At 35.6% G+C, this 15,631-nt stretch overlaps 1 protein-coding gene across 1 annotated transcript; it reads right to left on the reverse strand.

The window, feature by feature from the left end:
• Window positions 1-1,900: 1,900 nt before the first annotated feature.
• LOC106362482 (wax ester synthase/diacylglycerol acyltransferase 5-like) lies at window positions 1,901-2,681 on the reverse strand. Its single transcript, XM_048781599.1, has one exon. It carries the CDS (start codon window positions 2,483-2,485, stop codon window positions 1,901-1,903), a length of 585 nt encoding a protein of 194 aa, XP_048637556.1. The 5' UTR covers window positions 2,486-2,681.
• Between the last annotated feature and the right edge of the window lie 12,950 nt (window positions 2,682-15,631).

The raw sequence follows: 15,631 nt of genomic DNA on the forward strand, positions 1-15,631 counted from the left end.
AAATTTCAAAAATTTTAATTTTTTTAAAAAAATAATTTTTCTAAAAAAATTAATGTTTTTCGAAATTCTGAGGAAATGCACCCTCGGAAATTTCCGACGAACATTTCCTTGGAATAAGTTGTCGGAATATACCGAGGGACTATTCCTCGGAATTTTCCGAGGGCCATGTTCCTCGGAATTTTCCGAGGGCCATGTTCCTCGGAAATTCCCGATGAAAATTCCGAGGAACGTTTCGTCGGAACTTCCGAGGATAGGACCATCGGAAAGTCCATCGAAATATTCCGAGGAAGTCCTCCCTCGGTATATTCCGAGGACTTTTCCGGCGAACTGGTGGTCCTCGGAGTTTCCTCGGAAATTAGTTTCCTCGGAATTCCGTCGGAAATTTCCGAGGGATTTCCGAGGAATAATGAATTTCCGAGGAGTTTTTTCCGAGGGATTGTTTCGTCGGTATGTCGTCGGAATACTGTTATTCCGACGACATACCGACAATTTTTTCCCTCAGTATGCCGCTGTTTTCTTGTGGTAGTAATACCAAAAGAAATATGAAATATCGAAACATACCTAATATACAAAAATAATCTGAGTACTTTTGGTATCCGATCGAGTCTCATGTCTGATTGGAACAAAGTCAAAACCTACGGGTCTTATAAAATAACCAATAGGTACCTTTCCCATGGACCCGAACCGAACCTATATTTTCGGGTAGATCTCGGTTGTTTTGGATCAGATAAAATGCACAGACTTAGAAAGAGTTACATAAAAATATATATACAAAAAACTAAATAACCTAATTTATATTTTTTAAGATTATCTGCTTCAATATAATATGATTTTGTAACATAATAATGTACAAACAATCCGAAATACTAATTCATATAAAACTATGTTTATAGTTTTTAAAAACCCGCGCTTTCGAAGCGCGGATCAAAATCTAGTACTAATTTAAAACAATAAATGAACGGGGTTAGTCTTTTAATGTTTGTCTGATGGAACTTTTGTAGTTTTTTTTTTCTTTGTCAACAACATATAAAACATGTATTTATACACCGTGGCGACTGACTTAACAATAATATTAATACAACCCACTAGGTTATATATTGTGATTTTGTTAGGCGAAAAATTATTATCTAGCTACTTATAATAAAATTTTCAGATATGACTATGGTTGATATTTTAACTAAAACAAAGAGGAGTTATGTATCATTAGACTGACCACAACTCCAAGCATTTTTATTAGGATTTTAGTAGAGGTGAAGGTTAGCAAAGCTTCTAACGAGTTCTTCTTCCTCTGAATGATCGACTTGACTCGTCGGAGATGTTCCAACGGGTCATCGTGTAATGCAAGAGACAATGGAAAGAGCATATAGCCAATCCAGTTTCCCCATTTACACTTAGATCCTTTAGCCATCATATTAGCTAGATCCTGCACTTCTTAATCAAGAAAACGACAATATTCAAATCTGTTTGTAGTCAAGATATTATTTGTGTAGTGTATATATATATATAGTTATATAGTTTTGTAAGAATAAAAGCTTAATTTGCCTGAACTCCAGTAGTAGGTCTTATGTTTACAAGCAGACATGCCCTTAGCCTTATTTCTTTAAGCATATTACTTGAATTCCTTTTAGATTCGTGTTCTCCTGCTTTCTTCTCCTTCTCACCTACAATCTTGTTATAATATTATTAAATTTCACATGTTATAATCATAACTGTTGCTCCTTAAAAAAAAATCATAACAATTTACCGTATCTTCTTTCTAAGTACTCCGAGAGAGCAGCTTGAGCTACTCCAAGTAATACATCGTTGACGGTCTGCCAGAACAGATAAATAAATAAAAATAAGATCAAATATGAAAATGTAATATCATAGAGTATAATAATTAATATCACTAATATAAAGTTTATGGTCGAAAGTTTACCATCTTCATGGCGTTCTTAATGAGCTTAATGTCTTCAAGATCTACGGTACGATGAACCAAACACATCCGCTTACTCTTACTTAGCCGGAAATCGCCTTTGATGGGTGTGTCAGTGTCCTTAAGAAACATTGTCGTAGCAATAAACTTCAATGCATCACAAAGGGTATTCCAAACCAACATAACCATCCATATTAACCGGGAATAACCGGCCATTGATTTTGATGACAGTCGGTTCTCGTTCGGTAAACTCGGGAGCTCTTCGTGGTTTGATGTTTTACGCGTACAAGCGTGGACTAGAGACATTAGAGACATACCATCACCGACCGAGTGATGAATCTTTAAAACGACGACATTTTGAGCGTCTGACGTTTTTAAGTCAAGTAAGTGAACTTCCCATAATGGCTTCGAGGTATCCAACGGGATTGTAGTGAGGTCAGAGACGTAACTCTCCAGAAAAGCGTCTGCGTTTGCGTCCTCTAGTTCGATTTTGGGAATGATGACGTGATCCCCGGCTACCACCTTCGTTCGAACCCATTTTTGTTCTTGGCTACTGTCGTTCACCTTCATTAATTTTGTTTAAATAGAAATATTAATATAAAATGTTAAAATACTAAACCTATTTTTCTTGAAATTGCTAACTAAAACTATATAAAAACCTTCTAAGAATATGACAATCTAAAAAATAATTATACAAAATTATATGTCGATTCTCAAAATATTTTTCCTTAACGATAAAATGAACATATCTATCTATATATAAATATGTTCGCTTTTCTCATCTGATGCCACGTCATCAAGTCAGTCAGGGGTAATTGAACCCAGAACCTCTAGCACTGGTAATTTCTTTTAGAACCACTAGGCTAAAGTCACTTTTTATAAATATGTGGCCGCGAAAATACTTACTATTATGTCGGCTGGAAGCTCATGCTTCTTCTGCTTGTGGCCAGGGCCGACACTGAACTGACGTCAAGATAAAGATCGTGAAGTTAAAAACTTTGCTCTAAACAGTTTTGCAATGTTTCCAACCTTTATAACTTGATGCATATAATATATATCAAAATACATTTGTTGTACACGCTTTTATTAGTTTTGCTTTTAAAAGAAGGTATTTACAGTTATAAATATTTTGTGCCAGTGAAGTAATGGTTGAAAAACCTTTATACATATGTCATTTTAAAATAACACTCAACTTCTATATATAGTCAATACATCTATCCATGTTATATTCTAGACTAAATATTTTATCTTTTAAAAATATAGAAAACAGTTTTTTTAGTCTACAAGCAAATGTTGTAGAGCAAGTATGCATTATACAAAATAATATATATTTAAAATCCATACGCAAAAACATAAAAGTTGTTATAGGCCTCTTTCTGACACATGCACACTCCACTATGAATAAGAATTAAAAAAAAACAGTATTGTCATCAAAATTTATCACAAATCCACATTTGTACATCTATAATTATGAGTTGGACAATTAATTAATTTGATACAATACCAAAGCAAGAATAATCGAAAAACAACTATACCACCGCATACTAATAAGTAACACATAAAAGATAACCAAATTCTTGAATCTTAAAACAAATTTCAACGCGAGCATTTAGTGAATATCAAAACTAATATCCCGTCCGTAGGACGGGCCGACCCTAGTAATTTAATAATAGAATGAATCTTCCACTAAAAGATAAAATCGACATATTATTTATGTGGAAGATTCATTCTTTTATTAAACGGCATATAATTCTGCTAATATATTTTTTGTCATGGCCTAGAATATCCATTTTACTATGAAATGAAGTAAAGACACAACTTAACTAAACCCCCAATAAACCAATATATTTGGTGAATGAAACATTTTATATAGACATCTACATATTATTTCTGACCAGTATGCTGGAGAAACGTGGATGTTTAAGCAAAGTTTGCTCTAATCCTTCGATAAACACATCTCGATTGATCTTGCTCTTTAAACCAATCACCGCAGTGATGTAGCAGTTGAACTCCGGCGCTGTAAACAAACGCGCCGTTGGAGTAAGCGGTTCATCATCATGTTCTCCCTGTCCCGCTGGTTCCTGTCTTCCTGTCTTAATCTTCATAGTTTAGTTTGTGTTTTTCACTCTTTCAATCTCGACTCTAAAATGGTTCATCCTCTTTATAGTGTATAGCCTCCAATCGTGCATGCCATTTTCTCTTTTATTGATAGTTTTAAAATCCTTTATAATCGTTGGAAATATTCAATATTTTTTTTATAAAATCGTTTGTCTTGGATCTCGACTCAATAAATAATTTTATCCTCTCCATAGGTTATAGCGTGTGTGCAACATTTTCCTTTCTAATCGTTTGAAACTTTCAGTTTCTTATCCACAGTTTATATATTTGATCCAGTAGTAGATAATAACTAGGTAAGCAAATCTATACTATTAAAAGAGAAAGAGTCTTAAAAAATCTACTTAAACAAGGTTGTTAGACCATTTTATTAGACTTAACTATTTATTTGATTTTACCTTATATTTCTCTAACTATATAAATACTTTACATAATTTAAATAAACTCATTTATTTTTTTCCCATGATATATTATATAATTACTCTAACAATAAATCTCCATGAATATATGACAGATTATTCAAACATATTTACACATGACGTGAATATTACCATGTATAGTTTCATTAATAGTATAAATATTTTTAATGGTTTAGTTATGTTAAATAGGTATATAATTTGTATTCTAAAAATTTAAGTACTCATTTGGTTCTTAGTTCGGTTTCTATTTTTCGATTCCAAAAATATATATAATATTCTCAGTTATTTACGAAATTCAGCTTAATTTTGGTTTTTTTTCAATTTGGTACGGTTCAGTGCACTCGAATAAATGTACCCAAACCTACATTATGAATAATTGATTTAATTTTCAAAATCTAGTATAGGTTAAAAAAGTATTAGCTAAGCATATTTGTAAACTTTTAACACTCTTTGTTCTTTATTTTAATAACAAAATTATATATATCTTAATCCTCAATTTTCATAGCCTTCAATCGTGTGTGCTACTTTTTTATTAATCATTGGAAATTTTCACGTTTTATTATTTATTATTTCTCCCGTCTCGGAAATTGTCCAGTAAATGTGTATATGGACGTTTTTTTTTTGACGTCGATGTGTATATGGACGTTAAACACACATTTTAACCAACAAAAATATGTATATGCGTTAAACTTTTGGGATATTTTTCTGTTCGACTCTTATGAGCAATAGATTTATTTTAGTACTCTTTTTTTCAAAAAAAAAAAATATTTTGGTACTCGTAAGAGATTTAGAAAAAACAGATAGCGAGAAAATGGGTATTCGCTAAAATAACCCGCAAGCAAGGATTCGACTCAATTTATAATCAAAAATAAATACATTTTTTGTCATCAACATAAACATACTCAACTAATACTATACAAACTAAATTGGTAACTCTTCGTCCATATGAACGATAAAAGATATCTGTTTCCTGGAATTGGATGCAAGACTTTCCACCCTTGTATTATGCGTTCGAAGTATATGAATGAGCTCTGAATGATCAAAACTTCTTTTCAGGATTTTAATATTTTTCAAATAACTTGTAAAAGCATCTCATTCTTCTGATTCCGAAACCATCTTCAACAATTGAGAGAAATCTATTGAAAATAAAACATGAAACTGTTGTAAATTTCTCATATATTCCACTATCCAGATGGGTGCTTCTATTTTCGTATGAAGGGTGATAGGCTGGCTCTCGTATTCCTTTCCCCATCAGTCTATCTAAACCTTCTAATGTAGTATACCATCATTGCCCCAAATGATCATCTTGATATTTCCATGACCCATCCATAATACACCATCTTCCCGGTACGAAAGGTAAGCTTCTTACCTCGAGATTCCTAGATTGGTTGACCTTTTGTGTTAATGTAGCATATGCCTCAGACCAAAGTAATGATTTAGTTTCTACCAATCTTGAGTATCTATAAGATCAATATCTAGGTTACTGAAAATTTTATTGTTGCGTCATTTCCAAATGTACTATAAAATCCATGTAAATTGATGATCTTCCGTGTACGGAAAAAACTCTCTAGTACAAATGATCCATATGTTCGAAAAGTGATTGCAAAGAAAAATATCTAGAATCAATGGAATCTTTGAGAGAGCCCAGATTTGGACCCCCTGGGAACGTTCAAAAAACACATGGTTAATTAATTCTTTGGTTTCTCTACATTTTTAGCATTGTGTATCACCATGAATCCCTCTTACTCGTAAATGTTTCTTCACTGATATACATCATGACACTAATTACCATAAAAAATGTTTTATTTTTTTGGACATAGTATTTTCCAAGAATAAACTTTTAAAGGAAGGACAGTGGGTCCATACACTAGCAGCATTTTTTCTCTGTCAGGATATATTTGTACCACTTAATAACCAGATTTCATTGTATATTTCTACTATTGAAGTGCCATCCATCTTTATCGACCATCTGATTCTAACTCAATGGTACACTTTCTATAATATTCGCATCCTATGGATTCACCAATGATCAGATTGGCTGTGAATTTCATGCCCGTGATGTTGCATTGATGAGAGAATATCAGGGTAATGATTTTATTGATTAATGTTTGCTGGTCTCTAGGAAGTAGTTATGAGCCAAGGATCATTCCATACGGAAATAGATGATCTTGATTCCACCCTTTTGATTAGCTATTTGTTAACTAGAGATCTAGCAGATACAATATTGTGTCATCCATATAACAGTGAGTATGATGTAGTCGGTTCCAAGAGAGATGTGTTCCTTAAATGTCGTCTTTTGAAGAGTTGAGAGAATAAGGTTATAGGTTTCTCCATTAAACGCTAAAACTGTTTTTTCAATATAGATGTATTAAAATCTGTTAGATCTTTACACTTTAGTCCTCTTTCGTTCATATGGTGACATAACTTGTCCCATGATTTTCAATGTATTTTTTTTTTGTGTTTCTTTTTGAATTTTATCAAAATTATGCCACTACACTTGTCAACTTCTTTGTTACGTTTTTTGGTAATCTAAAACATTGGTAAAACCGTAATCACTGAAAAATCTTTATATATATAAAATGATAGTTTATAATAGTGTAGATAAGACTACATATTGATTTGATCAAAGACTACATAATTATTGTAAATTATATAATATACAGATAATTAAGAACATATATCTATCATTATATATATTAATAATATTTTTGTTATTTAAAGAGTTGAAAACATTTATTTTATAATACATAATTAAAATAATAAAATTATAGACAAGACGAATTGGGGATTTTAAATATTTTTCTGTCACGTTTTTTAAACAAGTCTGGACGAATTCAATGCCCATGAGAAATATATTTATCTGCCGTTTGGGTGATCAGATGGGGCAACAGAAGATGACACGAGGATTGGGTCCTACTTAATAAAGTAGATGACGTTGACTACCTGAGTTTTAATTCTTTACTAGGTAGTAATTAGCACATGATGAGATATTGTTTATTTTTTCCCGCATCTGATTAGATATTTGATTTAGGGGTGGAAATAAAACGAAAGATATGTCAGTTGGTGGAAAATAAAGATATCTCCAGAAATTAAACCCGAATATAAACAGCGAAGTTCTAAATTATAAAAGAAGAAGAAAAGGATTAATGAGCCACAAATCACCAGAGGTTTACGAAGGGACAACCAGACGATTTGAGAACGAGCATCTAACACGGAGAAACCACATGATAAAGTGATAAGTTTGATAACCAATTCAAAAAGCAGAAATAGAAAGATTATCATACAACATGCCAGGATGAAGAGAAGCCAATATAATGTTTCAATATCACACTTTTCACCTAAAAGAAGTCAATAACAATTTAGAATCCTCGAGACGATTCACAGTTGCTAACTAAAGAACAAGAAACCAAACTCTCCAAAATGAACCAAAACCAATTGGCGACAAGAGGGTCACCTAACTCGAAAAAAGGACATTATGACCGCACCAACAAAAAAAACAGTCAAACCAACAACACAACCAAGCATAAAGCACTCTGAATAATGGGCTATAAGCAAACAAACTATAGGGATGAAGAAAGCTCTAAGGCTACATCCGCAAAAACACTTGCACAACCTTCAGTAGCTACATCGCACCGTTAACAGATCCTCAATCTGACATCTGACGCTAGACTCATCACAAAATTCAATCCTTTAAAACAAAACTGAACTTTATGGGAACCGAAATTCACACCGTCGAGATTTAGTTAATGAAGGAAAGTCAAGTAAACCTAATTTTCCTTGGAGGTCCGGGCTATCTGCGTAATCACACGAAATCAAAAGAAAGATGAATAACAAGATGTCGGTAGAATGTCGCTCAGAGGCGTTTTATTGATAAATAAGAGTAGAGTTACAGAATTTCGCCGAGAAAAAGACGAACAGAGAATTGCTACCAATAGAACCCTAGAACAAAGCGGAAAAAACGTTCTAAGTATCACTTTGCTAGTCGAGCCACCAAAATCCTAAGTATTCTAAGCTAGCAAGAGTTCTCTAGGTCTAAAAATCTCGGATCCATGCGCCTTTGCTCCAGCTCTCCTTATATATGTATCCAAGGTCGGTGGCCTCTTTCCTTTTTGCCTCTGGGCCCAAGTTTATCCTTTTGTGGACATATCACATTTTCCTCTCATCTTCGTAGTTATCTTCGGCAACTTGACATTTATCCTCGAAGCTTGACATTTATCCTCTCATGCGGGTACAAGATAAACCGTCATAGTAGTCTTGAGCTCATTCTCGTCTAAAATCACAAGTGGACTCTTTAGCTGTGTCTCTAGGCCTATTTGGGCAGTTTTACGATTTCTTTGAGACGTCACTTTTTGGTACGACGCCGGTTTAAAAGAATTCAAATCAATCATATAGCCGAAGAAATCAGTGTTTTTGGTCAATCGTTGCCGTTTTATATGATCGATTTCGACCTATACGAGAAAACAAGCTTTTGCGATTTTTGTGGTAAAGTTTCAACGGTAACTCTGATTGAGATGAAGCAAGGGAGACCACGGGTTCAGAGGGTAGAGCTACGAGGGTGCATGGTGATTTCGCGTTTAAGCACACACCAATTAATCTAATGTGCCAACAATACCACAATCGAATGATATGTCATTGTAGCATTTTAGGATCGAATCCATAAGGAACTAGTGATCTATAACACTAAGAATATACAAACTTTCCTAATCTAAGCAAACAAGAAGATGGATGATTTGTAACAATCTAATATCCTAGAAATATAAACAAGGTGATCCCAAATCAAATCAAGAAATAAGTGCAAGAACTTTCAATCAAATTCTAAGGATGGATCTATGGGCAAAGATAATTGATATAAGGTGATCAATGTTCAATCTAGGATGTTCAAACAAAACAATAACAAGTCTATAGGTCTAGATCTCATTCAAAATAGATTAATCCACTCCCGTGATAATAATCCATATGCTATTCATGCATCAAACATCAACTCTCGTTGGCTAACACATTCAAGCATGCATAAATTACAAGTCTACTAACCACTTAAACATCTTGGACATCAACTGCCGTTGGCCAAATATGTAAAAGACAATGCTAAGTTCATTCAAGCATTTTAACAAACACCTTCCGGGCGTAAAATAGCTTAAGGTCTGGATGAGAGTGATCAAGTCTAATCTAGCATTAAGAACACTTAGCAAGCATAGAACATTATTAATCAAGCAATAAACATCCTAAATATTCACTTAATCACCCTAATCTATCTAATCCATGAATCGCAAGGTCACTACTCACTAATGTCCATAAGAAACCTTAAATCCATGTAAGGATCAAAACTAATCATGTTAATGAGCAAGAGAAATACAAATATAAGATGAAGTACTTCCTTAGATTATCAAAAGATTCAAGTTTTTACAAGTTTAGACAAAATCTTGAAAGAAAATGAAATAAAACTAGGGTTTTTAGATCTAAATATATTTATAGGAGTCTAAAACTCGTGCTGGTCTGATTGAATTAAACCAAGTCAAACCGGAATAAACCGGTCAACATTTTGAAATCACATCTTGGCTTCTCCACCTCGACTGAACCGCAGACTGCCCACCTCCGCGACGTCTGGCCGCAGCGTCACCTCATCTGAACCTGACTCTATGCCGTGAATCGGATGGCTCTCTCCCGCGTCGTATCCCGCGGGTTGCTCTAAGCCGCGTCCGTCCTCCGCGGTTCTCCCTGGAACTTTTCTACAACTAATCCGCGGGTCACATTTGGGGGCACCAGAGGTGATGACTCACTCTGCCACTAAACCGCAGCTTGCCTCAACCCGCGGTGGTCATCCGCGTCTTGGTCTTCCAACACTGCTCGATTCGTGATCAACCCACAGCAAGAAAACTCCAAATCAAACTTCTCCGGCGAGTCCTTGCTCCACCTCATGTTAACCATCGCGGCCAAGCTTCTTCGTTCTCGCCGCAACCGGAGACGTCGCAGATCAGTTCATCATCAGCCTCACCCTGTCGAGCTTCGCCGTCTGCTCCACCACGGATTCTCAAGTCAGGGCGTCTCAGCTCTCCGCCGTGCTCAGCCTCGTCGTCAATTCACTCCTCACCGAGCTCCAGCCTCGTCGTAGCCATCTTCAGACCGTGAAGCTCGTGAGCTCCAATGGTGAACTCTTAGCTTTTTGAAATCAAGTCTTCAACTTCTGGTTCTTTACAACTCAGCCCCAAACTTCAGAATTTGCAGAAACGTCCTTAATTTCGCCCCTTCACTTTTGATTGTGCGGCACAATCAAAAGTGAAGGGGCGACTGCATTTTCAATTGGGCATTCCAAACCCTAATGCACATAAATGAACAAGTGTATGCAATGTAGACACCTAAATGCAATCTAAAATGATCACAATAAGCTAAATTGTGAATCTAAAACTCATCAAAATCACTAAATATCAATTCTCTCAAACTAGTCATTTACTTGTCCACAAGTAAACTTTCAAGAACTCAAGGGAGAGAAGTTTGCAAATGGGGACTCATAACCAAAAGAAACACTTTCTAACCTTCAACTTAACATCTTAAAGAAACATAGCAAATAGCATGAACAAATACATTTATTACACTCTAGCTTCTCTAGGCCTATCAATACTCTTATATCTCTACACAAGTTGCAATATTCATCAACCAACAAGTTCTTTCAACCAACTCTTACATTGATTCACACACACAGGGTGAATTCTCACAAATGGGCACATGATCTCAATCATTTGGCTTGGTGAGTAAACTGGTCTATTGTGAATGATGATATTGTGAATGATGAGGAGGGTTCAAATATCTACTCTATTTATATATGTAAATAAAGACATAAGATCATTTTGGGTTTGGTAGGTCTCTTTAGTAGTAACCACAACTACATCCATAAATTCTCTTATGGGGCCATTAAAGAACTGGATCTAATGTTTTTCATGTATTATTTGCCTGCAGTACCTAAAGGCTCTACAACAAGAGCATTTAGTTTTCTGTTATTTCAAATTCTAATTTCTCGATATTAAAAATTTATAGCAGGACCATGTCTACGATTTTGTATCAACCTTTTCTAATAGCACATATCAGATTTATTCCGTTGTAAAAGAGTTATATTCAAAGCGATCCTAAGCATTCTGTTAAAAGGTCTCTACCACGACAAATGCTTGTTTAGATGATCAGAGCCTTGCCTAAGAATTTTAGGCCTTGAAGCCCAACTTTTATTTGGCCCCTCAAAACCATGAGAATTTAAAATGTTATGGAGAGGAATCAAACTGCACACGTTATCTACTTCTAATAAGTACATAACCAACATATCTACTTAGGGTATGACTGGTTTTCCCGCTACCACCCGCAAACGCAGCTTTTGCGGTTGGTAGCGGTTGTTGGCGTTTCGCAACAATCGCTCAAACCGCTCCAAACCGCTTCAAACCGCTCTAAATCGCTCTGAACCTCATAAATTCAAAAGCTGGTTCCAGCTAGCGTTTGCGGTTGCGGGCGGTTGCGGGAGGATAAAAAAAAAATTCTTTTTTTCCAAAAAAATATAAATACAAAAATAAAAATATTCAATAAAAAAATTAAATTGGAATTATAAAAATGCTAAAATATATCTATTATATTTTAATTAATATTATAAAACTTTAAAATAAAAATATTTTCTATATTTAAAAAAAAATTAAACTATAACTTTCTAAATATAACTTTTATATTTATTATAATATTATTATTTTTGATATTTTTATAATTGTATAAAATGTAAATATTGTTAATTTATTATTTAACCGCTGCTGTATTTGGTAGTTAACCAGTCATAAGTATCCCGCAAACGCACCAATTTCTAACCGCAGAACCAGTCGTACAAATCTCTTAAAACCGCTAGAAACCGCAACCACCCGCATCCGCAAACTCCCGCAACCGCAACCACAACCGCTGCGGTTGAACCAGTCAGGCCCTTAATTATTTCTGTTGAAAATTGATCCCTAATAGTAATATAATTTTTCAAGGCCCCAAACCTATACTTGATTGCCTCGTACTCAGGCACGGCCTGTAGATGATATAAGGTAAAAATATTGTCGGAATTCAATTTTAAGATATGTCGTGCCAATATTTTTCCGGACTAATAAAAATGAGTATGTTTTATTACTGATAGGCCTAACTCACTCCCAAAAATTAGCTCATGGGTGGAGGTTTACCCATACACATATATATTGTCCAAGAATCACTTATCTAAGCAATGTGGGACTCTAATAGCCCCTCTCGAGATGTGAGTGGGAAACGGTCCATCAGAAACAGCCCAAGCCCAACATCTCGGACATACCACAGCAAGATGGGCCATTTGTACAGACTACATAGGTAGGAAACTATTTATATGAGAAATCATCTGCTGAGCTTTCACCATGGGCTCTGATACCATATTAGTGATGGGCCTAACTCACACCCAAAAGCTAACTCATGAGTGGAGGTTTACCCATACACATATATATTTAAATGAGAAATGTTTGTTTATGTTTGTTGCATGACGTGTACAAATTGGATATGGCAGATATTGTGGAGTAGCCTGGCGATGGTTAGAAACCGTGGGACACTTGTAAAAATGAACGAACCCAAACTAAATTATGCATGAGCGCCAAGCTGAGCTTATATGGATCCCAGCTTAGGTTCGGTTTTTAGTGGGGGTTCGGGTTATGGACATCGGTCCAATAACCTGTCTTTTTGCTTTCAGTTTTGTTTTCAATATCTGATCTATACTGAATTCAATTTTGTCAAAGCATTAAGGTGTCATCATCAATTCACGAATTGATGAATACTCTCTGTAACTCAGTTCTTTTTTTTTTTTTAACTCAACATCTACTTCTCATTAACCAATTCAATGTCTTACAATTGGTCTATCGGCCTCGATACATGATCTTAGCCACACATGCACTATAGAATACAACTTAGGGACAATGGACATAAACGTAGTAGTCTCCTTTGCTATCCTATCCGCCGATTTATTTCCACTCCTAGGGTGATAACCCACCTCCAAATTGCTACCACCTGCCAATGAGGTCTGGATCTGTTGGATAATAGGTTTCATTCTCGGCCAGACTTCCTCCTCTCCTGTGATCATCCTCTGAAGCACTAGCGAGTCTGTCTCAAAGACCACATTCGCATACCCAAATCCATAATATTTTAGACTATAAATTAGTCTATTCTCTCATCCTTAAAAAAATGAGCAAGAAATAACAATCTCATATTTGTTTCTTTTTTTCTTTTTCTGTTTACTTTTTAGTTTTGTTTTCTTAAGAGTACAACACAAGAAAATATTAATCAGCTTATATTCTGAGGGAGGTGGAATAATCGATGTGTGGTTGTATCTTAGGATCTTCGCCTTCTGAAACCTTACCTTGCATGTGTACATGGGGGTTAAACCCTAACAATTATGAAAGAAATACATGATGGCAAGTTCGGGTTCCACTCTGAAGGACGAGCGTCCTTCGCATTAAAAAGAAAAGATATTTTTGGTCCTACTATAACTAAGGATTGCGAGACATACTCTCTAAAGTGTGACAAATGCCAACGCCACACACCAATAATCAGACTGCCAACGGAGATTTTATTATCCATATCTTCCCCTTATCCATTCATGAGATGATCGATAGATATTTTAGGCCTTATGATATCTTCAGAACCAAGGCAGCACATATACTTTCTCTTCATGTTTGACTATTTCACCAACTGGAGCGAGGCCAAAGCCTACCACATAACAGAAAACCTCAAGGTGCGTAACTTCATATATCATAGCATCATTTGCCACCATGGAATCCCCTAAGAGATAGTCACTGATAATGAACCTCGGTTCATTTCCAAAAATTTCATTTCATTATGTGAACTCTATAAAATTAAACCAACCACCAGAACCTCGCATTATCCGCAAGGGAATGGAAAGGCCGTGGCAGCAAACAAGAAGATCTTAAGCAACATTAAGAGACACCTCAAATCCAAAAAAGAAATGTGGTCGCCATAACTGCCAGGAGTTTTTATAGCGACACCCCATAAAGCAACATAAGAAACCTAAGTTTCTCTAGCCTACGAGATATAAGTTGTTGCACCCACTGAAACGGCTATACCAAGCTTAAGCCGGAGTATATGCGCTCTGAATCCCAAGCTAAACAAAAAATGCTCCAACATAAGACCGAGATTGACATACGTCGAGATCAAGCTTTGATCCAGATTCAAAACTATCAACAAATAGCCACTCACTACTGTTGGACCCAAAATACGTCACCAAGTCTCTGCCATGATTGTTTGAGGAAGTCAAACAATAATAACAACACTCCACAAGAAACGGTCTCGGTATCCCTATAAATAAGGAAGCTAGCGCTTGATTCAAGAGGCACGTGCAACAACCTTACGGATTTGGCAGAGACTAATCGCTTCTATAAAAGACAAAGTCAATACTCTTGTAAAAGGGATCTCAGAAAAAGAAAATGGGAAAAGAAACCATGAACTATTCTCATCAACATCAAATCAAGAACGAGCTCGCTAAGCACGAGCTCCAAAAGATCAAGAAGAAAGACCAAGAATGTTACAAGCGTACGACGATCACTTTGAGTGGAAGAAAAGATATTTAATTATCTACACTTATTACACGGAGTGAAGACGACGTCTCCGTATGCGACGAGGAACGAGCTCGTTATGAGCCCAAATAAAGATACGACCTTTCTACACATGGTGTTTGACCTAACGAGGTAAAGATCTCTGTAAATAAGTCTTTAGACTTATTTATCTGAACCTGAGCCGACGTCTTACTCAAGACCGATGAAGCCAACGTCTTACTCAAGACCAATAAAGCCGGCGTCTTACTCGAGACCGACGGAACCGACATCTATTTCGAGATGATGATAACCGAACTACATTTAGATTTGATCCCTTGACGGGTAAGTAGGCAGCTTGATCCCGAGTTCAGTCACGATCCTCCCTTTCCCGATATCTCTATGATATTGACCTACGAATATAGTCCATTTTCGACGACTCAGACCTGATTATATCGTTATGTTCTGAGTTATTTCTTCCCTAATTGTTTTCATTCAAACACTACAAATTATTTAGTTCAGATTTTAGGATCTACAACTACTACAATTCCAGAGACGACGATTTGTAGTAGGCGACCTAGTATTGAAAAAAAGCAGTCTGCGAAAAACACGAAAAG

The sequence above is a fragment of the Brassica napus genome, chromosome A6 (genome assembly GCF_020379485.1).
Source record: "Brassica napus cultivar Da-Ae chromosome A6, Da-Ae, whole genome shotgun sequence".
Lineage (NCBI taxonomy): Eukaryota > Viridiplantae > Streptophyta > Magnoliopsida > Brassicales > Brassicaceae > Brassica > Brassica napus.

Bases quoted from the DNA above. Each gene is read 5' to 3' on its own strand.
- LOC106362482 (XM_048781599.1), bottom strand. From the start codon at position 2,485: ATGAAGGTGAACGACAGTAGCCAAGAACAAAAATGGGTTCGAACGAAG.